Source organism: Gallus gallus, chromosome 18, assembly GCF_016699485.2.
Source record: "Gallus gallus isolate bGalGal1 chromosome 18, bGalGal1.mat.broiler.GRCg7b, whole genome shotgun sequence".
Lineage (NCBI taxonomy): Eukaryota > Metazoa > Chordata > Aves > Galliformes > Phasianidae > Gallus > Gallus gallus.
This window is the reverse complement of record NC_052549.1, coordinates 7,441,259-7,466,978: the sequence shown is the minus strand read 5'-3', so window position 1 is coordinate 7,466,978 and position 25,720 is coordinate 7,441,259. Positions and strand designations below refer to the sequence as shown.

General features: G+C 44.0%; 1 protein-coding gene across 10 annotated transcripts in view; it reads left to right on the top strand.

Moving 5' to 3' along the window:
• The window catches only part of TEX2 (testis expressed 2), a 49,346-nt gene that overhangs the window by 5,979 nt on the left and 17,647 nt on the right, over positions 1-25,720 (top strand). For 2 of the 10 annotated variants that reach the window (XM_046902161.1, XM_046902160.1), the window contains 2 exons: positions 4,893-5,042; positions 20,932-22,583. In XM_046902161.1, coding sequence (XP_046758117.1) covers positions 20,958-22,583 — 1,626 coding nt within the window. In that variant the 5' untranslated portion in view covers positions 4,893-5,042; positions 20,932-20,957. Of the gene's footprint in view, positions 1-4,892; positions 5,043-6,490; positions 6,708-7,061; positions 7,941-9,152; positions 13,178-19,364; positions 19,422-20,356; positions 20,394-20,931; positions 22,584-25,720 lie in introns of those variants that run through there. The other 8 variants (XM_046902163.1, XM_046902158.1, XM_015279903.4 and 5 more) reach the window with 8 other exon arrangements.

Below are 25,720 nucleotides of genomic sequence, written 5' to 3'. Positions count from 1 at the left end.
CACATCTGTGTCTTCTTCATTGCGTACAGACATGAACAAGGCCATGTATTCACACCAACTGATTCTCCTAATTGCTGTGCTTCCGGAGCCATTTCTACCAGTGCATGCCACCAGTTTGACTGGTAGCTGCTTTGCATTTACTGATACTTAAGGTAGTGAAGGGCAAAGGCGTGTTGGGAGCCATTATGTCCACAGCACATGTGCCCTGTTCTGCACTCCATAAATCAAAGCAACCACTCTTCATGCACCCTTGACTTTCCAAGCTCTGTGCAGTTGCAGTCAAAGGGATGAAACTGCCACTTTTCCATGAGGAATTGAGCAGAGCTTTTATTCCCCTATTTGACCAAAGCACTTAGATGGTTTTAGGCTCGGCAGATTGTTTCTAATAGTGGGCAAAATTGATCGCTCAGGTACTTTGATGCAGCCTTTTTATTTACAATGAAAGTACAAAATCCTGTTTCCTCGAACAGAGGAGGAATCAGTCAGTAGGAGACATTTTTTCTGCATGCAATTTCAATCCTTTCAGCCAGCACTTTATCCTGAAGCCCTCCACTGGCCTTTTTCCTCATGGTCGTTCTAGTAGAGTTTATCTGGTTCTGTCTGGTTTTGAGAGGAGGCTGCTTCTGTCACACCATAGGAGCACAGCTGCTGCAAGCTCTGCCCTCCCCACATCTGTAAAGCCCAACATTTCAGCCAGGAGAACCCTTGAATGCATTGGCTTCTCCTTGTGTCTGGCAACTACTTTCTTTCTTGGGGTGATTGCTTCCACATCAGCTGATTGCTTCTGTAAGAGAGCTTGTTTGCTTCTTATTCAAAAGAATGTTTCATGGTGGGGTCTGTGAGCGTTTGCCTGAGCCCTGTGGCGTTAGGACTGATGTGCATTTGTCTTTGTGTTCATGAAGAGAAAGATGTTTGCACACATGGTCAGAGATGAGGAGTAGGAACATATGTTGGCTTTGGGAAGGGGTAAGATTGTCACTGCTCCAGTGAAGTTTTGCTAAATGCTCTCCTTTCCACTAAAGAGAAGTACCCTGTTGATCAATAAGCAAGATGCATTGCTTGTTCTGGGCTGGTTTTCTCTGCATTTCTTACCTTACTCATATTTAATCTTGAATTTATTTATAAGAATTGTACAGAAATTCCTATCTAAGACAGGAGGAAGCAGAAAGCAAGCCTGGACATCATGTGTTTTCTTGCTGTATTGTCCTGGACAGCTTCCAATCTGTTAAAGAATGAACACTGACATCTAAATCATCCTCAGGGGAGGTTCGAGATCCATCTGAGTTCAGTAAGAGATTCCTAAATAGCTGTAACAAGCCCATACTTCAAAAGAAATACATTTTACTATTTTTAAACCATGAGAGCTTTGGAAGGCTTTGATTATTGAGAATGTCTGTCTAAATGCATCGTAAGGCAGCACTGAGCAGTCAGTGCGTCCTGCTCAAATTCAGAATTATTTTCATATTCTGAGATGTGATTTGATGCTCTAAAGAGTTAACGTATGGCTGTGTTTAGTTTCCTTCTTTTTCTGAGCAGACTGTGTATGTATTTATTAGACTCTGTAGTATGTCTCAGTGGATTAATGTGGAAAACATACCGTCTGTGAGCACTTGAAACTGACTCAGGGATACTGGTTGGATAGACTACTGAGCAATGTTTAATTGAAAGACTTAATGATACTCTGAACAAGACATGACTCACTACTGAACAGCAGGGAACAGCTCTTAAATGTGAAAAAAACAAGGTCATAGGGAGCCATATGACATCATATGTACAGTGTGAAGCTGTTTGCAGTAGATAGCAACGCAAGGGGGCTGTGGAAGGTGAGCAGCATGGTCAGGGCAGCTGGGCAGGTTTACAGGCTGGGTTATGCACCCAGTCAGTAAAATAACAGAGTGAGTGGGGGTATCCCCAGTGCCTCACATCAGACATCCACCTCAGATGGCTGAGCTCAGAGGCTATCCTGTTCTTGAGTATCGTCCCTGAGAGTCTTGTTCTTAACTGCCCTTTGGAAGGCATTCATTGCCTATAATAGGTGGTCTGAAGAAGCAGTGAGATAATATTTAATATGTCGCTGTGCTGAAGTTTTCATCCCAAACTGATGGACAGATAATACTATTGGAGAGAAGGAGAGTGTGAAGTCCAGAACAAAAACCCAGTTTTGGAGGCACTGAGAACATTTGGCTCTGAATGTTTGGTCCATACCTGATAGAGAAGAGGGCAGGACAGAGCTGTCAGTGGAGTTTGGTTGGCTGCAGAGGGAGAAGGAAAGGAATGATTCTGGCTGTAATTGTTTTGATTGAATGGACAAGTGCTGAATGGTCTGTTGGGCAGTTTAACATGGAAAAATACCAGTCCTATGCTTGCTTTCAAAGCAGTGCTCATTTTTTTCCCCCCACAATGACATTGTGGAAGCATTCATTTTCTCACTGTTTAAGCCCGGTCTTCTCATTGTTAGTTACTATTACAGAGATTGCAATTTCTGACACCTTGGCAAAAGTCACTTAAATGAAGGTTCTAGCAACTTCCAAGTTTGAAGTTACTCTGTTTAGATCTGCACAACAGCCTAAATTATATCAGCCTCACAAAAACAGCGCACATTTTGTTTACATCTTCAGATCACGGGGGATGTCCTATGCAAGGCTGCACCTGCGCCAGTTCTCCATCTCAGCTGAAGAAACCACAGTTTCTTCACTGTTTAATTCCTCTTTTTTAACGAGGAATTCACCCCAGCCTGCAGCTTCTGGTTCCACACGGCCAGGTATGCATTCAGCTGTGGATCAGGTGCTCATGCTCTCAGAGTGGCACATCACTGCTTTCTTGGTGAGTGCTGACTGATGTTTTGACCTCACACAAGCATGATGCAGGAGCAATTCCCATTAAGCCCATTGATGCGAGTCTTTCTTCAAAGGGAACACTCAGGAAGCCTTACCTGAATCACTTTTAAAGTAGATTATTTAAATTCTATTAAGCCCTTATGCAGATATTGTTATTGAGAATTAAGTGACATTAATTTGATTTAGGATGCTTCACTCTGAAACTGAAGGAAACTAAATCAAATGAAGTCCAGTTTAAGTACTGGAGTATTTAAATACTGAGTAACAGCATTCATGCAGGGCTTATTTAACTTTAGTAAACAAATTCAAATCACACTTGTGATTAATTTGTATTTTTTTTTTGTCTTTTCCTGTGAAGACAAGACACAGTAAAGTTGTTGTGGATGACCTGACCACATGTTCTGCTGTATTCTCTAAATATTATGGATCTAGTTTCTCTTGAATACTGGACAAGTTGATTTGGAGCTCTGGATCTTAAGGTTGATGCTCATTTTTATTTTATAGCCAATGCTCTTTTCTCTCTATTAACCATTTCTATTAAGCATATCAAGGTAGAACTTGAGCATCTGTCCAGGCAAGAGCAGAAAGGCACTACTGACTGGTGTTAAAGCCGTGTGTGTGGAAAAGTTGCTGTGTATTTGCCTGGTTTAAACCTGTGACTTCAGCTGTTCTGTATCAGGAGCACTAAATTTAGTTGTAGATTTAAAATAGGCAAACAATTTGTCAGCTAAAAGGTCAGGATACTTGCTGTTAATTTTGTGCTTTGCTTTTTCTGATTAAGAGAAAATTGTCTATATCATCTGCTGTTACTGTCAAGGACTTTTGGCTCGTGCCTGTGCAGGAAAAATGTACAGAAGCGTCACTGTATCCCCCGTGCCTCCCCCCAGCTTTGTGTTTTATTACAGTTGTACTGTGAAGTGCTCCAGTGCTCAGCCAGCATACCCTAACTCACAAAGGTCTCTGCAGAGGGAGAGGTATTGACTTCTCCATCATGTGCAGATCAAATTTCAGCCTTTTAGAGTTTTGTGCAATTGCCAGGTACACTGAAATCCAGATACCAGCTCCTGCAACCTTCATGTGACTTTGGCAGCATGCACGTGGCTTTTCAAGTGCACACAGCTATTTGTTGTAGCTCATGGACTCGCCTCTTCCCCAGGGATGGGTGGCACCACGGTAGGGTGTGCAGCAGCCTGTGTATCTTCCCTGCTGGGATGCAGTGTCAGGCATGGCACCAGCCTGAGAAGCATCAGGAGGGTTTTGCAGGTAGAGCACCACCAATGTAAATTTGCAGCAATCCAGCTGTTCCACCTTCCTGGGAGCTCCTGGTGTCACCTTGGCAGTGCTTGGCCAGCATTTTGCTCTGCACCCCCTACTGATAGTGCTCCATGGCCACAGTCAGAACCAGGTGAGGGCCAGCAGGAAGCCTTGGCCTTGCACCAAGTGGACCGCAGCACCGCTTGTTTTTCTGTGTGAAACTTCTCTCGTTTGATGCTGCACAGAGAAGCCAACAAAACAGTAAAGCTGTTCTCGTGCATACAAAACTATCACGATTCATATGTGCAGGCCCAGCTGCTGCCTCATGTGTTCTGAAGCCCTGCAGCACAAGATGGCGAGCCGGCCTGCCCTGTGGCTGCTGGCCTTCACGGGGGAGCACAGGGCCCACACTGACCTTCCTCAAAACCTTCGGCAAACCCCAAGCAGAACCTGTAATGTTCTCTTCTCACAAAAGTACCGGCTTCAAACTGTCCTGAGCTGTGAAATTCTGATGGGGATGTTACAGAGAAATGAACTGAGTCTCACAGTAGCTCTGGTAGAGAAATATTACTTCTTGCTTTACAGCCCCGCTCAAGCACTGCTTTTAAAAGGCATTTAAATGTCTCCCTCACATATTCTGAAAGATTAAAGTCGTTATTTTCAAAAGCAGCTCCTGACTGGAGATGCCTATTTCTAGCGCCCGCAGGCCTGTTGTTTCTCAAAGTGACTGCATATTTACATGTGGGATACGGAAATATTAAAAATACATAGACATGGCTTTATTCTCTTGTCTTTTTATAGGATGGATGGAAAATGAATTATCCAACAAAAGGATTTATTCTCACAGCATGGAATGACTCAAACTCAGGGACTCTTCCTTTTGCCGTGTGACTGAGGCGTGCCCTCGGGAGAGGATTCCCAGCTGAGATGCAGTGTGGAGCTCTGAGGCAGGTAACAGCTCGTATCTCAGCTCCCTGCCGCCCGGCTCACCCTTTGCTCGGGCTCTGTCCCTCTGTGTAAGAAGCCTCTGCTGAGTGCTCAGCTTCAGGTGTAATTTCTTCTCTTGAGGTCAGGCCTTCCAGGGCACATGTTGCCTAAGTTAGGAGCTACGGAAGGTACAAAAAGCTTCAGGACTTCTTGTGAATTGCTCATAGTTTTAACACAGCTGAAAACGAGCCATTGCTCTGTTTCAGCCACAGCTTCTGTTCCTGCAGGGATAACTTCCTATTAAGAAAACAAACATTATCTTATCTCCAGACCTTGGAAACACTAATACCAGCTCTGTACAATGATTCAAAGGTCTGCTTATTTACTATGAGAGCTATAAAAAGAAACCTATCTTAGATGATGGAATGCATTTTTACATATATTTAAACATAATGTTATATTTTTAACTTAAAATGATGAATGATGATCACACAGTGCAGTCTTTGTTGGGTTCCATCAGCTCAGGTAAAGGTGAGACAGGTGGGTGCGCTGCTGGGACAGCCAGAGCTCGAGGATCTGCCCTCCATTTGGTGAGCTCGGCCCTCTCTGCACCAAAGCACGCTTTGCTGAGTGCTGACCACTCGGTCACCTCTGATATTAGAGTTGTATGCAGGAATCACAGGTTTAAAAAGAGCTTCTAGGAGCCCTAAAGAGCCCAAAGGTGGTCAGTGAGAATTCATTTCCACAGACATTGAACTGTCCTTGAAACGTAAAGAGCAAAAGCAGCAGGGCTGTTATCTGCACCACTCCTGAGTCGGGGTGCAAAATTACAACCACCATACGTTTAATGCCTGGTATGACAGAGACCAGCCTTGACTGAGATACAGCTGTGGATAAGATGGTAAATTGTTTTTAAAGTACTATTGTACGTTTGGCTTTTTGCATTGGCTTGACCGGAGCATTTTGATTTCTGCTCACGTGTTCCATTGCATGTTGGCTAGTAAATAGGATCACTTTGGTTTCGTCACCTCAAGGTCTTGTAGGATTTGTCATGTTTTTACTCAAACCTAAATTGTTTAAGAGAAAAGGAGTGAGGAGAGCTCTTGCAGCCTCATTAATCCACAGAGCAGCTACAGAAACCTGGGTAGCTGAGGCCAGCGTCAGTCCAACCCAGCGAAGGTGTTGTAATAACAGTTTCCAAAAGGAAGAGCAATGATGTGCAGGGAAGAGCAGCGGTTGGGCTGTGGTCTTTTATTGCACGAGACCGTTATGAGAACAAAACCCCTCTGAAAGAGGGAGGTAACCTTTTTCTCAGTCTGCTGCGAACTGGGAAACATGAAGTGAAGGTAGAGGTGCTCTGACACAGCGTGTTTCCCAGAGCAAAGGCCAGTTGTTTGGGTAACACATTTTGAGCATTTGCATAGTTTTGATACCGAACAACTTTATTTTGTCTGCTCGCACACACACTTCCCGCCGGCAGCAGCTGCTGCTATGCAGTGATGCAGTCGGAGATTACAGCGCTAAAAATGAACCCACACCGACAGCTGAGAGAAACACCCGGGCTAAATTCGGCCTTCCGCAGAAGCGGCGGCGCGCGGGGCCGCTCCCGGCGGGGGGTGATGTGTGGCGGCGCGGTCTGCACCCGCGCTGTGCCGGGCGCGGCGCTCGTTCTTCGCCGACGTTTTGCAAGTGAGCACCAGAGGAATTCATCCCGCGGTCCCTGTGTTGGTCATCCGCTGCTCTGCTCTGCGCGGCTTCTCGTTTGGGAGAGGCGTCCCTCGTGTCGCTGACTCCCTTCGGACCGAAACTTCGGCAATGCGCTGCCCGCCCGGGCTGGGGTCGATTCCCCCCCACACCCCTCCGACTCCCCGTCCTCGCTGCCGCCCTGCCGGTTGAGGCCCGCCCCGCCTCCCCCCGCTCGCGGCGGCCCCGCGCCCCGCCCCGCCCCTCCGGCCGGCGCTGCGGCGGCTCCGGCAGGCCCGGCCCACCGCGGGGCCCGGATTGGCGGTGCCGGGCAGCTCCGCCGCCTCTCCTCCCCTCGCTGCCGCCCGGCGCGGCGCTGGAGGCGCGGGCCGCGGGACGCCGGGGCCGCGCCGGGCAGTGCCATGAGCCGCGGGTAAGGGAAGCGGGTAGGGCAGGGTAGGGCGGGCCTCGCCGTGGCGCCTCGGCCCGCTCCGCGCAGCGCCGCGCTCCTCTCCGCCGCACCACACCGCTCCGCACCGCCGGGCCGGGAAGCGCCGCCGCAACGCTCGGCGTGAGAGCCCGACGGGGTGCGGGCACGGGGCGAGGAGGGGAAGGGGCGTCCGGCGGCGGAGGAAGGCCGGGCCTGGGGCAGGGCGGAGCCGGGCCGGGGCCGAAGCGGCGGGGAGGGGCCATCCCGCTGGGCCCCCCGGGCTCGGGCCGCTCCGAGCTGTGGCCGGTGCCTCTGGGTGAGCTGTGCTGCGGGGCGCGGGCCGACTCGCTGTTATTTGCGCCGTTGTTGGGCGCGGGTCGGCGGGGTGCAGTTACTGCCGGCGCTGTGACGGAGCGTTGGTTGAGGCGGGAGGTGCGCTCTGCCGGGGGCACCGCTGGGTTGGAAGCGATACCTTAAAAGCAGGCGGCAGAGCAGGCTGTAATGCGTATTCCTGGCGGAACTCGAGCGGACAGAGCTTATCTGTGTCACCTCGAATTGTTTCCTTTTTCTTGTCCTAGGCGTCAGCGTTTCAGCTCCCGAGCCTCTTCTAATTGTTAACGTAGTTATATTTTACCTGTCTGTTGCAGCTCAGTGTCATTTCATCGTGTGCTGAAGTTCCTTCTAAATGCTTGTGCTCAACTTTTTGATGGTAGTATTTGTTAGCAAACGTCTTAAGGAGCTGCTGCAGTAGCTGTCATCTCAGTGCAGCTGAAATGAAACTTTTGTAACTCTCCCATTGTAACTGCGAGGTAAATCACAGTGCGTCTGGAATGCTCTTAAGATGCTTTGTCATACTCCTCTGTCTTCACACAACTCCTCTTTCAAGATGTTCTTGCCTGCAGAGCTCAGGGAAACAAAGCAGTTTCACAATCTCAGGGCTTTATTTGGAATTTATAACAACTATATTCCTAATCTGAATAAAATTCAGGCAGTGTGAGTACTTGCTTTCAATTTTCTCTGAATTGGAGAGGTGTTAAATTAAAGATAAAAGCACTTTAACTTAAGCAAAAGAAAGTAAACTAACACTTGTGGTGTTAGAATTGGCTTTAAAGGCTCAGGTTCATTTGTAATATGCGAGAGGTTGCCATTGTGATGGCCTTTAAAGCTGATCCAATGCAGTGCCCTGCTGCGGGTGGCACATTATTAACTCTCCATGTAGGTGCTGAAGTGTGAGGCAGTGTTTCTGAGCAGGAGTGAGTAAGGAGCTTTGTCTTTTGAGCAAAAGAACAAAAAGATAATCCTGTGCTCAAAAGGCATCCTTTATCGGACTCTGCTGTTTGATATCTCCTGCGTATTGTACTGGTGAGCTCAGCACACCTCTGGGAAACTTTTGGTCTCTGCAAAGAATTTCTTTAAATGACCTGTGTGGCTTTTATTTTAGAAAAGAAAAGCCATTAATGGAATCCAAAGTGAAAACTTGAAGTTCACAGCCCCATGAAGTGCGTTTGTCAGTTCTTTTAGTAGCTTTGAGTATTGATGGCAAAGAGTTGTTTGTAAGTAAATGAACTCTAAGACAAGTGAATTACAAACTAAGGAATGTGAAGCTGGAAACATAAGCAGAATGTTTAATGCAAAAAATTTTCCTTTTATGCCATAAGTATGAGGCAATGGGTGATGGAGAAAGTTATTAGTAAAAAGGGGTAAAGTAACAGGAATAAGCTTAAAATCACGTTGATAAACATTGAGATTGTGCTTCTCTATCTATGCTACATTAACCTGATCCGTTAGGTGAAATCAGAGTAAAGAAATCACTTGCAGCATGCCTGAGAGGCTACTGGCCTTGTGTTGTACAGGATGGACAGATGACCAGTTGTGAGGTCAACACTGAACGTATGTAAAGGCACATTCCTGTGATGGTGTTCCCCTGTCCTGTTCTCTGTGCAGTGCTGAGGACCAAGCCTTAGCCTGTCGTGGCCCAGGAGATACGTAACTTGTGGTGTGGGGTAGGCTATACCTGCCCAGGAGCTGAAGGAAAGAGCTTCTCAGTTAGGATAAACTGTAAGTTTCAAGGGAATTAAAAATAAGTTAAGTAAATGTTGGTTTTATGTACATTCTTGTAGCTTGAAAAAGTCACTTAAAATCTCTGGATTTTTCTTCTTTTCTGTTGGCAAGCTAGAAATGTTGATATTGGATATCCGCAGTGAGTGGTAGTGTTAATTCAGTGTGCTCTGAAAGTGCCTTGAATAAAGGCATTATGTTCTGGAAATCCTTACTGCCCAAAGTGAATCAATTAGATGACAATGTATGTTGGAAAAGGAGAGTGTAATGTAGTCTGAGAGATTAGCAAAATAAAGATGTGAGTTAATGCTGTGAGCCTTCGTGAGCACATAGTTGGTATTGGAAGAGCTATAATATATTCAGAGTAGAAATGTACTCTGGAAATGCATAAGGATGCCATGTGTGGCCAATAGAGGGAATGAACAATGACTTTTCTTACTCTAGGTAACATAAAGTGGATCCTAGAAGGAATGCCCTGTGATTTCAAGGGGACAGATGTTGAAACAGTGAAATATGGAGAGAGTGATGCTACATGTCAGGGCTGATGAAGAATGCAGCCCTTAAGGGGCAAATGAGGGAGTTAAGTAAGGCAGCGTTGGCTTTGTGCTGGGACATAGTGAAAGACCTGTTCAAAGAAAAGCCTCTATACAGAGGTGTCTGAACTTTCGTGTACTGTCTCTCCCACTGACACCCGGGAACTCTGAAGGTCAGAGCCAGCCCTGCAACATTCCATACAACTTACCTTTTTCCTGGGGTCCTCCCCTTGATGAAAGGCTCAAAGTTGGCCCTGTTGAGCAAGAGCTGGACCAAACTGACTCCAGAATTCTCTTTCAGCATAAATTATTTTGTGAATCTATTATGAAAGTGCTGTAGAAAAGGAATGACAAGCATAAATGTAACTTCCACGCTCAGTGTAGGGCAACATCTCTGTCAGATTTTGATATTTCAGGTTATAAGCAAGATTATTGTATTTTAAACTTTCACTTACGTTTCTGGAGGAAACATCAGCCTGCTTGCAGTGGCACATGGCATCAGTGAGACCTATTCATAAAACGCTTCATTTTTCCAAGGTGCTCTACAGTGATTGAAAAAGATACTTTCTTCTCTAGAGTGCTTTGTATTTCAAGAGGCAGCAACGACTAAATGAAGGCAATAGTGAGAAAATATGGGCAGGCAGTGATTTTTAGTGTATTAATGGTACAACTATTAAGCTTTTTTAAGGCATTATGACAAAGGAGAGACTTAAAAAAGAATTTGATGGAGAGCAATTTAGTAGCTCTATTGATTTTTATTAGATCTGGTTCCTTTAGTCTAATTCTCCTACTCACTGCCTTTTCTGTGCAGAAAATAGCTTCTTTTCTAGGCGCCTTTTTGACTATTAGTGCTTTCTAACTACTTCAGCTTCTTCCTGAGTTTGACTGAGCTCAGCTGGTGCAAAGGCTGCCTCACAGGGAGCAATCTCTTCTCTGTTGCCCAACAGCTGGAGGAGTATTTAGGGAGCAAAGGCAGGACTGCTAAGCGCAGTGTTGTCTGTCCCTCAGAAAGAGCAACAGTTACAACCCTCAGAGGTAGCACAGGTTTCTGATAACAGGCTCAGAATTTTGATGACAGAAAGTTCATATAAACAAGATCCCACTATGACTTGAGGCAACAAAACATGAAGATTTTGCACCACATGGCCATGCCTTTGTGTGCCTGCTCACCTAGGGGTGTTTGAGGATTGATACTTAACCACGTGAAGAGTCAGCTCTTGGGTGTGTTGTTCCTCAGAAGACCTGGAGGTGAATGGAGTCGCCTGGGTTTGGACCAAGCTCTGCATAAGGGTTAAGTTAGCATTCTAGAAGAGAAGGTGACTGAGGGACACGGGATGGCAAGATCAATAAAACATAGTAAACAGTGGTGTTTTCCCTTAAGGGCCAGAGGGGTAGCACAAATGAATTGTTGTATGAACTGGGCTTTAATATTCATTACCCAGTGGCTCTGTGGTTTATGAACTGTTCTGCCCTCTGACCCCACTGGTGCTGGATGACAAGAACATGGCAAAAGGATGTCCCTTGGTGCTGGTGCAAGTATTGGTTATCTTGGACCACTTATCCTGTTGGTGGTAGATTCTCACCCTGAAGCTGTGAGAAGATGGGACAGTCAAGTTTAAAAGAGGGTCTCAGAAAACAGTATCAAAATGCTTAGTGAGGATTTAGGACATCCTTCTAAAAGGCCTGAGTCCTAAAAATTGCTATATTGGGTTTAAGTAGCTTATGTGGAGGGCTGAGAGCTCTGAGACTCCAGATCTTATTCTGGATTCCAAGTGTTGTGTTTAACTTCAGTTCTAGAATAGGACTGCAAAAATACAGGCACAAAGCAGTCTACTGTCTACCTTTGACACTGGAAATTTCAAAGCAGATCATGGCAGACTGAAACATTCAACTGCAACCTGTTGTGAGCTGAAATGAAGTTATGGTCTGAAATTAAATAGCTGCAAAAATCATTTTGTGTCATTGGAAGTCAAGTTTAAGATAGAGGAAATAATAATGTTTTATGAACCCAAACACAGTCAAAGAGTAAGGCTTCTGTGGGAGGAAGGGAGATAGTCATGCTCATCACTGCGGTAGTTTGGTTGGAAAATAGTGCCTGACTGGTGACACTGACAGCGGACAGTGGGAGCTGCTGGCTGGGTTTGGCTCACAGAGGCTCACTGGGTTTGGCTCTGGTTGAGGCTGGAAATTGTGCAACCCATTTTACATTCTGTCCCAATACTTTTGTGTGAAGTTTGGGGCTGAATGCGTACTTAAGTGTGTTTTGGTGGTAAATGAAGTGATCCGTGTATTCCTGCTCTGGTTTGTAAATGCTGTGAAGTTTGATAAGGCTTATCGCTCTGAGACCACCTCAGTGCCACTTGTCAAATTGCTTTCACAGGCCTTCCTGTGTGACTTGGCTTGAAGTATTAAGTGAACTGGGAGAAGAGGAGAAGAAAGAGGAGGAGGTGATCTGTCAGCTCAAAAGTGTGCTGGTTAATGAAGGCTTTGCCAGGTCTTTAATAATCTTTCTGAGCTAATGCATGGCAACTCTTGCACTTTGAGGAAAATAACACTACTCCTATTCATTTTATTACTTGTGTGAATTGCAAGAGATGCAAATGGAGAAAGGAGCAGTGTTGTATGACAACCATCTCCTGTTCTGTAATTCCTGTTGCCGTTCCCTTTACAACAGGCCTCCTTTTCCCAGATGCTGTAACACTGCCTGGGGGTCATAGACAAGCTGAAGATTCATGCCTAACACTGCTAGAAAAACACGTGGACTTCGAGGGTGTAAGAAAAGATTGGGTTAGATTTAAGAGCATAAATGTCTGCTTGCAATGACCTTGGTTTCCTTCACTGTGAAGCTTTGAGGGTTGGTAGCTCTTCTTGAGTGTTGGATAGATGTTATAAGTGTGTGGTTTCTGTTGGGATCACTTTTTAGTGTCATTTCTAGTAGCCAGATTTTTAAAATTCTAGCTAGATATTTTTGTTCTTCCTACCAACTGAAAAGTTCAACATTGGATGATAAAAATGAGTAAAAAATACTGCGCTGTGGGTGTTGTTTTAATACTTCACTCTCATGGTATGTGTACATATATATATATAAATTTAAAATCTGCTTCTTGCATGCAGGTGCCACAAGCAGTGTATTTACCAGTGAGGCTGTTTAATGGAGAGAAGCTTGTCTCACTGTGTGCTGGTGAATGCAAGGTGAAAAGATTTCCATTGCTCGTCTGGGTTTCCACTTGCACTGCTCTTCAGTTTCCCAAAAAGAGCACCCAGGCCAGTCTGTGAAGTCTTAACTATATATAGCATGGCAGAGGCAGCCCTGGTTACTCCAGTCATCAGCTGCTTGTCACCTCATCCTGGAAGACTGGCAGAGCTGACACCTGTGCTTGGCTTCCCTGACATGACTGCTCACTAATTAAAAGCCTCTGCTTTTGCACCCCTGCTGTACAGTGATGTGTGAGGAAGTGAGTACGTATGCACTTACTGAATTATTAACGTATGTAATTTAGAGTTTGTTATAGCTGATTGACTCTAACAAAAGAGCGTGGGGTAGATGTGTTAAGTGTGTGTATTAAAACATTGCCCTGTGTCTGAGGTGAGAATTGCCTGCATAACACTGTAATTGAAGAAAGCAGGATGTGGCTCAAAGACAGATATTTCCCTTTGCCCTTTTGAGTCCATCTGGTGGCTTTCTGTTCTTTTATCTCCCAACAAATCGAGACCTTAACGTTGATGACCTAAAATTAATTTCCTTGCAGCTACTTGAATGACGCTTCTTCTGTGAATGTGCACACAAAATGTAAGCCATGTACAGGGGAGAGCATTGGTTCTCAGTTGTTTTATCAAGTAGTTGAGAATACAGGCTTCATCTTTGCAATCGTAGAAACTTTTATGTAGTTGAAGTCATTGGCAGCTTTTGTTAGATAAACATAACTAGGGTAGTACCCATTTATTGGATAGCAAATACAGGCTGAGAAAAGGATGGTTGCAGTCCTTTTTTTAGCTGAAGAAAGTGCAAAGAAGAGCAAAAGCAGCGAGCCTGCATGAATTCCAGTTGAATTTGAAGTAGAACTGGAATTCAGAAAAAATTATTAGGCACAAAAGAAGCTATTTTCTTAATCTTGCAGTGTTAATATAGCAGGAAGCCATGGAATCTGGGTACATGTGGCCCTGAGGCACTGACTGACTGTCTGCTCTTGTTTTCAGCTGCTGGGTTTGTCACTTGGGGTCCTGGAGGCAGCTCCCTCTGTTCCCATGTAGGGATGTCGGACGCACAGCTCCATGCGCAGCAGGTCTGGGCTTCTGCCTGTCTCTCTGCCATACAGAGACCTGGAGGAATGATTTTATGTACACATGTTGTCCTTTGAACCCTAGTCTGCCTGAGGTCTTCTCTCCCCTGTGAGAAGGGCCTACATCTGCATACGTGCAGATGAGTGGATTATAACCTGTAGGAACAAATAATTGCTGAAAGGGATGAGTAATGGCTGCGTTGCATCCTGCATTATTGATCTTTGGAAACTACTTTTCACCAGGGGGAGTGAGAACACTTCAAAGTACTGGAAACTTGAGAAAGTGGTTAACTAACTCAAACCTTTTAGAAGGCTTTGGTTTTTGTCCTAAGTTCAGGGCCAGGTAGGTGCTGTGGTAGCCCCGTGGTGCTGAAGGGGGAGGAGAATGCAGTTTGTATTCCTCCCAGTCTTATTTTGTTTACTTCTTTTGAGACTTCACATGACAAAGCATCTTTCTAAGGGTGCTAGTTTTGAGAGAGAAAAATGGAGTAGGAAGGATCTTCTAATGGTTTTGTTGTGTCAGGGTGTGAGCAGAAGGGCTCTGAGGTACATGAAGGCACCGATCTGTCCTCACAGCATGCTGATTTTCTTACGACAGATGCAGTGTCTTTATATCTTCTTTTCTATAATAGGATCCTGTTAATTCAGATCACTTGCCAAGTTGTTTTTCTTTGATGTATCTATCTGCCATAGTTTCTTAGCAATTAAGACGAAAAAAATATTTTGTGGGTGGTGCTCATCATTTTCTGACTCAGTTGATTTCAATAAGAATCAAGCCTGTAAAGCAGCTGTTACACTCAGGCAGTCTGTAATTGACCTATAATATACTGCAATTAAAATGTATCTCAGCTTTTGGAAACACAAATTACCCCAATCACGCTTTGGGGAGGAAAGCTTAATATATTAAGCTGATATATTAACTATTACTCTGTTTTGGAGGGGAATGCAGATCAAGTTAGTGGCTTTTGCTTTTGGCTTCTCCTCACAGCCAGTGGCAGGCAGGGCTGCTCGGGGTGGCAGAGCAGAGCTGTTTGCAGGGCTGCCTCTCCTGGCTGAAGTACCTGAAGCAGGAAGAACTATTAAAAAACTAAATCAAATCTTGCAGAACATGCTGACTTTTGGTTTGAATTATTGTTGAATTCCTTTTGTTCCACCGCTTCTCAAAGCCTGAAAATTCGCAGCTCTGAGAAGACTGGATGTGAAGATGTGCTGTTAGTGACCTTTTCCTTCGGAACCCTCTGGGGATTACATTTTCAGACTTCTGAGAAATTCTGGTCTGCCTTATCTGGAAGGCATTTTTTTGCATTCATCCAAAGACTCTTCTTGCTTCTCCATGGGTAGGTGAGCTGGAGGGAAGGAGGCCTGTGTAACCAGGACCCCCTCTCTCAGTAGCCATCTTTTAAGAGCCATGGCTTGCTGTGTACCTGAGTGCCTTAGGTTAATGAACTTTCCCATTAGAGTACAGCTACCTTTGTGCATATGAATACTTCTTTGTGTATGTCTAAGGTAGACGCCATCCTCCTTCCTGTGCAAAATGGGAACTTCCTGCACAAGGCCTGGCATTGCTTACTTGTTTTTCTTTACTTTTTCTGCCATCTGCCTGGGGATTTGCTTTCTAGCAGTTGAAAAAGTACCACCAGAACTGGAGGATGAGAGGTCAGAGAGCAGCTAATCCTCAGATAACAACGTGCCTGGGGTATGCAGGTCCTGGGCATCTGAAGGCATTTGCACTTTTTTTGAGGAGAGAGAAGCAATGAGGAAAGAGAAGACACCGCACCACAGATCTTTCAAGAGGTGCACCCTAACAGTACACGAGTTTGTTTGGTTTGGTGTAATACAGGGTGTGAGGTTTTTTTGGTGTGTTAGTGAGAGGAATGTAAATGTAAAGAAGTTCTTGAACACTCACTTGTTACCTGTGTGCAATTTCTCCTGCTGATACATTGAGTGAATGAGTGTAACACCAGTCTGGTAAACCCTTCTTGACTGAGGATTCAGAGCAGCCTGTTTCTCTGTAAGTCACTTACTGACATTTCCCCCAAAGTTTTATATAGTGACCTTTAATTTAATCAGTGATGTGGACAGCATTCTGAACAGTGGACTAATCCAAAGGGGTTTTAGATAATCTTTCATCAGATTAATGAGGAGTGGAATCTTTTGTTTTTTTCTCTCCAGTGAGATAAGGAGAGAGTGCTGCATCCATTAGTGCTATTCCTCAGCATTTGCACTCTCAATAAGATGTAATTTTTGGGGGTGTAAATCTTTTTGAATTTTTGTGTCTTTGAGGAACATGGTGTAGTGAGAACTACTGGTGATGGGCAGATGGTTGGACTGGGTGATCTTGTAGGTTTTTCCAACCTTGGTGATCCTATGATTCTAAAGGTGTGTAGCTTCTGAAGTACCAGTAATTTGGATTTGTTCTCTCTTCTCTTTTGGAAGAGAGCAAATGCAGCAGTTCTGTGTTTAGTGCTGTGGATTGCATGGGAACCAGTGGGCTCTTTTGCTCTCTGTGCTATCATGTGATGGAAGGGTGTGTGTTGGCGGCTGGTGCAGCAGCTCTGGGAAATGGGGCCCGACCCAGCTGCTGTGCTGGGCAGGGAGAGCCACAGCCTCATCCTCCATCTGTCCTCCTGGTCTGTTGGTAGTGCCTTTATTTCTAAGTCTAAATCTAGTCACGATAACCTGGTTGACCTCTGTTAGAGGTATGCACTATGGAAGATTTGTATGTTTATATTATTGTATATGGAGGGTGACTCCACCTCATTTGGCTGTGTGGGCTATTTGCTATAATCCTGATGTTGACTCCTGTTGAACACATTGGATTCTTCCAATAGTTCATAAATGATATAAAATATTTCTCTGTTTCTTTCAAGCCTGTCTTTCTCTGTAACTCCAAATTTCCTATATGAGAGTTTTACCATTCTTTATTCCTTTGTTTTTCATGTTTGCATCTCAAATTCAGTTGCATTTGACTTAAAAGGTAGAGCAAAACATTCTTCTAACACATGTTGGAAAGCAAGCTTCAAAGTATTAACTTCAGGTAACTGGATCTGTGACATGCACGTTTCACAGGGAGATCATGTGATGCTAATTACCAATGGCTTTTATGTGCTTCATTTAAAAGTAATGACTTGAGGATGTTAAAAGAGTAGTAGGTGTTAGCCATGGAATACATTAACTCATGGAGATTCTGGGGGAGATTTAAATAGTGAGTGATAAGAAACGATGTTGAAATTGGGTTTTGTATCTTCTTTCATCTCTTATGGTATAAATGTGTTCAATGAGATGAAATTTATATGGCAGATAATGTTCTGTGAGCTGTCATCTCTGCTTCATTGAGATCACTCTGGACTAAATACACTGGAATTGGCTTCCTAGGCTGCCACTGTGGCCAAGTGCCTAAATCAAGGCTGTAACCGATAGGATTGCTAATACTCTTGCTGTGTTTTGAAGTGCTTGAAATGAGACTTCTAGTTCTTAACAGAAGGAATTTTATGTGATGCTTCAAGTTTTCTGTTACTTATTTTAAATGAGTATTGAAAAATTGCAGCAGTCCTCCCATATCTCAGTGTTGGAAAAAAGATGTTGGCATTAGAATCGTCCTGTCTATGTTAATGTAAGAAAGATCTTCTGTAGCAATTCTGCCATGTGGAATAGCTGTCTCAAACACATTACTTCTCCTTCCTACCCAAATGGAGGGTAGATTTATGGTATGAATCATTTATCTGACTTCACTTTGACACTTGGAAATGACTATTGAATAACCCAAGAGAAAAAAAATAGATCCCCTTAAGAACTACCACTTTTTCCCCAGCCTGAGAGATGGAAGCTTGCCAAGAGGTTTGCCTCTTTAAAGAGTGATGGCACAGAGGGATGTAGGTGAGAGCAGAGATGTAATCAGACCGTCTTTCCATTTGTACAGTGATGGCAATCTGCATGAAGTCAAAGTGTGGCATTGTAAGTAATTAAATCAGTATCTTCCTCGATAGCAGTTAGGTTATTAGATGCAATTGATAGACAAAGGGGGAAGATTAAAATGCTTTTTAATAACCTGTAGGGCCTTTTCTTCACTTATCAAGGAAGAAATTCATGTTTTATGTAAAGCACTTTTTTCTGATCTACGTTTAACATCAGTGAGGCTTGAAAATACCTGGCCAAGTTTATGAACCTCGCTACAGATTTTTCCAAGGGTATTTCTGAGGGGAGATGCCCTTTCCCTTGGCGCATATGTTGCGTTAAGTCATAGCAGTGTGACTGCATCGTTGGCCTGTTGCAATATGTGTGAACTCAGTTACCCAATTTGCAATGTTCTTCCAACTGAATGATTACGAAAAGCTCTGAATTGCTCTACTGAATTTTCCTTCCTTAGTTAATAAATGTGGCTCAATTGAGCTGTGTTATGAGGTGGATAAAGTAAGCATGGTGCACAAGACTTTGATCTGTTCCTTTAAGTTGGTTCCAGCTTTGTTGTTTTGTGGACTGATTTAATCTCTTTCTAAATTGTTAGTGTGAAAGTGCTTTGTTTTGTCTATGAAGTTGACAGTGGAGCTGTCTGAAGTGTGCAGTGCCTTTTAAGTATCAATGCTCATAACAGGAGATTTCCTTTCGCTAGTGTAAATATATGACTGACTTGAACTCATGAGTTCTGAGAGGTTATACAAACAGAAGACAATCTCAACCTGTTCTGAAGGCCTGGAAGAGAACTGGATATAGATTTTTTTTTTTTTTTTTTTTTTTTTTACCCATGGACTTTAAAATGGTAAAACTTCAAAATTCTAGGCAAAGGGTTCTCAGTTTGAGTGAAACTGTGAGGAATTTTGGTGCAGCTGTGAAACAATCCTGATCCTTCTTGTAATATAAAGCGTTTGAGTGGAGGTGAATCCTTTCAAAAGTTTTTGTTTGGGTTTAATTTGATTTTCTTTTCTAAAATACGTATATATTTAAATTGGCTCTGTCTTAGATGTGAAATTGTCAAGTTTAATTAGGTCAAGGAGAGATTTGGTTACCAATAATGCCATTGTTCAGTTTCCAAAAGGACCCCCAGTGATTTGGAGGGTGCTTGAAAGGCAGAAGGGCTCACTTGCCTTCCAAAGAGTGTATAAAAGCATTGGTTGTTTGTTTCTGTGTTTACAGGGGGTTGCTAAGAGTAGCTCTATAATAATATGCTCCCACCCACAAGCTAGATCTAAGTGTGCAGTGCTGAAAGTGGCCCAAATCAGTGAGCTGCAGCTCATTTGCTGGCTGGGGCTGAACTCGCGTTGCTCTTCCCCCATGCCAGACTTTTCCCCTAGACTTTGTTGCTGACTAGTGGGTCTTCTCTAGGTAAGAATGTGGGTTCTGAATAATACCTACCTTTCTTGTGTAGCCTTGCATGACTCTTCTGTGCTCTGCCTGTTTCTTTCCAAGTGGATACAGCAAGCAGGTAAGTGTCCTTGTTAGTCAAGGAGCTCCGTGTAGCTTGCAGAATCCTCACTGTGCAATTGAAGGCCAAATGTATGATTAGCAGAAGACATTTGTAACACAAATTGTTTAAAGTGTTGTTATTGCTAGCTTGGCAGTGCATCAAAGTTTGGTTGACATGATGAAACATTCAGCTATGCTTTGTGAATGATGGGAGAGGGAGTAAATGCTCACTTAAACAGCCTAGGTGCACCCAATTGCTAGGGAGTTTGCACACAGGACAGAAGTAGACTTACTCTGAACATCATTGTACAATATCTCTGTTCTTTGTGTATGTATGTATATTCTGTGATCTCCTGATTGCTGATATCCTTCTAATCAGCAGTGGAGGTCCAAAGCTTTAGTTATCTCTTGAAAGTAATCTGCTTTGTGAGCCTTATCCCACTTCCCATACGTGTTTGAGCTGCCTACCCTCCATAGCTGTGATTGCAACCAGAGATTTGTATCGAAGGTCAAAACTTAACCTTGCCCACTAGTAATACAGAGTTAAGATTACTCAAAAGAATTGTGAAAGAAATTTCCCCTACCGTAGCCAGAAGTCACATACTGGCAAAATTATTGCGATAACCTAATTCCTTTTGAGGTCTCCCTGCACTATGGGTTGGGCTTTTCTGTGGTTTACTGGAAAAGCTGTACCCTCTAATTGTTTGTCTTTGGCTGAATTGCTTCTGCTTTACGAATAGTTGATATCTTTGTTAGAGAGCAGAATGGACATAGACAACACATTCTGGATGTCATGCGCAATGGTGAATATACAAGTAGTTGAGGTAAACAAGTGTGACTGCTTGGATATCTCTATAGGCATTCTCCCCACCCTTCCAATCCCAAGGTCTCAAAGTAAAATCTGATTTTTTCTTCCTCCTATCTTTGAATGGGGACTGACAAAGCTGATTCTCGTGAGTCCTTTCTGTGATGTGTCCTGTGAGAGCTGGAGGTAGGAGACATACAGAAACCTTCCCTCACTAATAGGCATTCCAATTAGTCATCCCCTGCATAGTAAGAGCACTTGTTAGCATAGCAACACTGCTAAAAGGTGTCATGGCCTGAGTCGGCCACGCGCTGCCCAACACCTGGTCTCTCTGTGGGTGTTCCTGTTTCTCAGAAGGTGAATCATGGTGTGGTGACAATGTGTTGTCATCCAGGTGGAAAACACATCCTCAGCTACAGCACTGCAGCCATGCTCCATGGGGAAGGGCTGATACCATTTGCTGTTGAGGTGTTTGGATCTAATTCATCTTGCTGCGCTAAGTTTCTGCTCAAATACCTTACTGAAGGATATTTACTCCTAGAACTCTTTATTTTAAGTAGATAGCTTAAAATTTATGTTCTATCCAGTTATAGCTGAAAAATAAAAATGTGAAAAGACCACCTGAACACTTGTACATGTTTCTGTCCTTGCTTTGAGTTTCAAGCTTTACTTTATTTAAGGCATAAAAAACTGCATTTAACATGGTTTTATGTTTTCTTTACAGACTCTGACGCATCTCTGGGACCTGCAATGACAAGTCAGAACAGTAGCCATGCAGAGAAAACTGGTGAAATGTCCTCAAAGCAGTCAGCACCAAAAGTGCAGGTCCAACGATCTGTCTCCCGAGAAACCATCACTATTCATTTCTCTGCATTTGGGAAGGAGGAAGAAGAGGAGGAAGAGGAGTTTAAGGAATTTCTTGATGAGGAACTAGATGACCAAAGCATTGTAACAGCACTTGAAGCCAAGGAAGACCTCTGCTTTGAGCATACTGGCCATGATTTTTCTGGTCCAGCTACCTCGCTTAACATGGCCAACTCTGCATCACTGCTGTCCTCATCACCTGCAGTTCTGCCAGCTGCAGATGCCGTAAAGCTGTTGGATTCTTCCACGTCCCAAGTACTCAGTGCAGTGCCACTAGTCCTGTCTCCCTCATCACACTCGTGTCATATGTTTAGCTTATCGGGTGCGTCACCACCTGTGGAACAGAAGGCCAACTTCTTGTCTTCCCCATCCTCATCTCCTTCCAGATCAGTTGTCTGCTCTAGTGCATCATCCACCGTTTCTAGTTCCAAGCCTTTTAAGGGTTTAGTCAAGTCCCTTTCAACAGATGTGGAACCAAAAGAGCCAACCCCACCGATGAGACATAGACAGTTAATGAAAACCTTAGTGAAATCTCTGTCTACAGACACTTCTAAACAAGAACCTGAAGCTGTGTCGTACAGACCACCGGACTCAAAACTGAACTTGCATCTGTTCAAACAGTTCACTCAGCCTCGAGCTACAGGTGGTGATTCCAAAACTGCCCCCTCATCTCCATTAATATCTCCCTCTGACACTCGTTCCTTTTTTAAAGTACCTGAAATGGAGGCTAAAATTGAAGATACTAAAAGACGCCTTTCTGAAGTAATCTATGAGCCTTTTCAGCTGCTCAGTAAAATAATGGGTGATGAAAGTAGTAGCCACAGGCCCAAAGCCTTATCTTCAAGTGCTTCAGAACTCTCAAACCTTTCCAGTTTGAATGGCCATTTGGAAAGCAATAACAACTACAGCATTAAGGAAGAGGAGTGTGATTCTGAAGGGGATTTGTATGGAAGCGACTCTAATGTGAGTAAGAACGATCAGTCAAAAACAGCTGAGGAGCATGCAAAAGAGACGGAGACCAGAAGCTCTCAGTCTGCAAGCACAAAGGATGTGAGTTCGAAAACTTCACTCGTACTTGAAAAATGTTCATTGTCTGCACTAGCAAGCAGAGAGGATGAGGAGTTTTGTGAACTTTATTCTGAGGACTTTTCCTTGATAGAGGATGAAAGCAAAACTGATAAACGCCCTGAAACTTTGCTTGATCTTGAGATGACTGATGAAAATGGTATTGTGCTCAGTAGTGAAGAGGAAAATAATCTGTATGTGCAACAGCCTAAAATACCAGTGAAAACTTTATACTTCTTAACACTGTTAGTCTATGCTTACTTTATTATTCCTCTCCCTGGCTACTTAAGTGGACTCCTATTTGGAATGGCCCTTGGATTTATGACAGCTGTCTGTGTGATTTGGCTGCTTACTCCACGTACTCATGAATATCTCAAATTTCGTGAAAGTATGAAAAAGCAGTGGAATACAGGAGCTCTAGACATCAAAGAACCTGAAATACTGAAGGTGAGCTCATGGTATTTTGTCTGTATGCGTTATTTTGAGTCAGAGCAGTAAACTGGATGTTCTGCAGTTGTAAGTGATCTGAATTATCACCATTTGTGTTTGTAGTGTTTCCATAGGGTCAGTTGGCTTTGAGGGGTGGATATTGTAATGGACTAGTATGCTAGAATATGCGTGGCTTCAATGTCCTTAAGGATTAGGTAATTGAACAGTTAGGAATGGAGTATAAAAGCCAATTTTGCTGGCTGCAGACAGAAATTGCACGCCCACCTATCTTGATATTCCTTATTTTTCTTGAATGATGCGAGTTGCAGTCTTTAATTGGTTGTTGTGAATGCAGACTGAATGCACCTGTCTACCCGTTGGATATACACACTGCTTACATGTACAAATCTTGACAGACTTTCGGTTTTGTCCTTTGTTGATTGAGTGCTGAGATCCTGCATGTGAGTTTGCCTTGATACGTGAAAGTTGATAAAGATCTTGATAATTGGTGTTGGCTACTGATATTGTGGCTCTTGGAGGTGTTAGGTGTTAGTCAGGAGCCTCAAATACATTTTAATGCTTCAATTCAGGAGGCCTATTTTAAGAGAGTAGCTGTAGGCAAGAAATGTAGATTAATGTTGTGTATGACCTAATGAGTACTACTTGTGCTTGTTAACATACATGGTAATTGTCTTTAATATGTAAAAACCTATAAAAGTGCTTTTTAATCCTTCATGAGTTGAAAATGCAGCTCATACTTGTACTGGAACATTACAATACGATTTATCAAGTTGCAGATTATTCCTCCTTGTACAAATATTTTATATTTGCCTCTGTCGAAACAATACTGGGCAGTTCTGATCCTCTGCCAAATGGGATCCAGGGGTGGGCTTGTATTGTGAAGCTGGCTTGTTGATGCTTTTATTTATGTCTTTGGACCTCCTGCAGAAATAATGATTTGTATGTAATTATTCCCCTCTGAGGGCTGGTGTAGCAGTAGTGCTGCTGTGCCAGGTGAGGTGTGTGCTGGGGAAGCCAGGGTTGGTCTTGCTAACAAGCAGGCCAGATCCTGGTAGTGTTTGTGTTTGAAACAACACCCGTGGTCTTTGCCATAAAAGCAGTGCCTCCCACTGCTCTGACCAGATGCTTTTTTCAGGTTTGGTACAGCGCTGCTCGGGAGGCACTTTCTCCCATTTTCAGCTGTGAGTTCTGAGCAGCTGCTGACCTTCAGAACTGGAGATCACAGGATCAGTGCAAATGGCGAGCAGCTGCAGGGCGGCGTGTGACTGTGCTCATTGTCCTCCCTGCAGTACTAGATTTCTCATTTTAACAACTTCACTGGTATGAAAAAACCCGCCGTACTGTCTCTCCTCTCCTGCACAAGGAAATCCATTGTTGCTTCAGTAGTTTGGCAAAACTTATCTGTTGCTGGTACATCACAAGAATGTAACTTCTCTGTTTAGATGCATTGAGAAGTGGTTTCCTTTGCTTGTGAATCTTCTGTTTCAATTTCTTTTTGCAGGGAGAGGTGTTAAGGCCTCTCTGCTGGAATTGTCCTTCGAATGTGGGGACTTGGAGTAAATTGGGCCTTCTCGGAGAAACTAAAAAATATTTGTGGTTTACCGTATAACAGTGAAAAATGCTGAAAAGGAGAGGGCAGATGGTACTGTCCCATCTCTTAACACTGCTGGATAGAGGGGAAAAATATTTCTGCACTGGGCACGTGTTTTCACATTCAGTAGCAGAGTGAAAAGTCATCATTTGGGCAATTATTAGTGTTCCACTCTGTGTTGTGTTGCAAAAATAACTTGAAATGTGAGTGGAAAAAGGCGAGAATGCATCCTTAGAAATAAGGAAACTCAAAATTGATGTTTAGGATTGGGGAGGCGCTGGGTAGGACAGGTGCTGGTGCAGTGGGTGACAGTGGCTTAATGCAGTCCCCTTTGCTACCAGCCATTCAAATGTGACCAATAGGGTCTTGGATAATGGTTGTGTAGCTGCTGAGAAAGTTCCACAAGGCTTATGATTGCGGTGTGTGTACAGAGGTGTTGGTCTCATCCCTATGCTTGTGGGTTTTTGCTTCTAGGTATGGTACTGTGGTGTTGAGAGCAGTGCATAAATCAGGCATTGTTCATTGCTGCACCTCCTCCACTGAGCTGAGTGCTGCTGTTGGAACATTGCAGCTGGTTCTGTCTCATGCAGGATGTTAGAGAAACTCCAAGTGTACTCCCTCCTTGCTTAATAGGAACCCTGCATTCATGGGGGGGTTTCCAGCCCTCTTCCTGCCAAGCTGTATCTTATGGTGGTTATAAAACCAGCCTCTGTGGCTAAGCTTCGTGAAAAGAGCCCCTTTCCGTGCGTTCCTTCCTGTTGGTGCAGGTTTGCTTGGTCTTCAGTGGAGCTTCACTGCAGGACAGGATGATAAGCTTTTAAGACAGTGAACTTTTGTCTGCATGTTTGCCTGGCTGCAGGCCTCCAGACCTTGCTGTCTGAGCTAGAAATAGCCCAGAGACCTGATGTGGGGGCAGGTGGGAGCCTGTCCAGGGCCCTGTGAGCCATATGGATATCTTTGTTCTGCACTGGGAGGACGGATGGTGCATAGTGGCTCAAGGCAAGTCACTCATGTCCTTGTGCTTCAGTAAGTCCAGCTGGAGTTCTTGGCTGCAGGTTCATTGCTGTCTGCTTGAAGATGTCTTGGCTTAATAGTCAAGATATAATAGCAAATAGGATATGCTCAAACAAACACCAGCCCTCCTGTGCAGAACCCTGATGGTTTATGGAGAGCTCCTCCTTTTGCATTGTATTCCTTATGTAGCAGTTGTATATAACACCGTGAAAGCAAACAGCCGCACACAAAACTGCTTCAGAGAGCATGCATTGGTATTTCTGTTAATAATGAGGCCGTCAGCCTTGGAGCTGAGCAGAGATGAATGACTTAATCTTTCCTGAACATAAAAAGGATGCTAATTGATCCAGGTGGTTTTCTTTTTTTTTAGGATTTATGGTGAAAATAGAACTAGATGTCAGAGTAAGCAAAAAAATAGATGCCACTGTTACTATGGCATCTCAGAGAGGGTATGCAGTCTGCACGGCGCTGGAGCAAACCAGCATTAAAATAAATGTTACGCTTCAGTGTGGGTGGAAACTTATTCAAG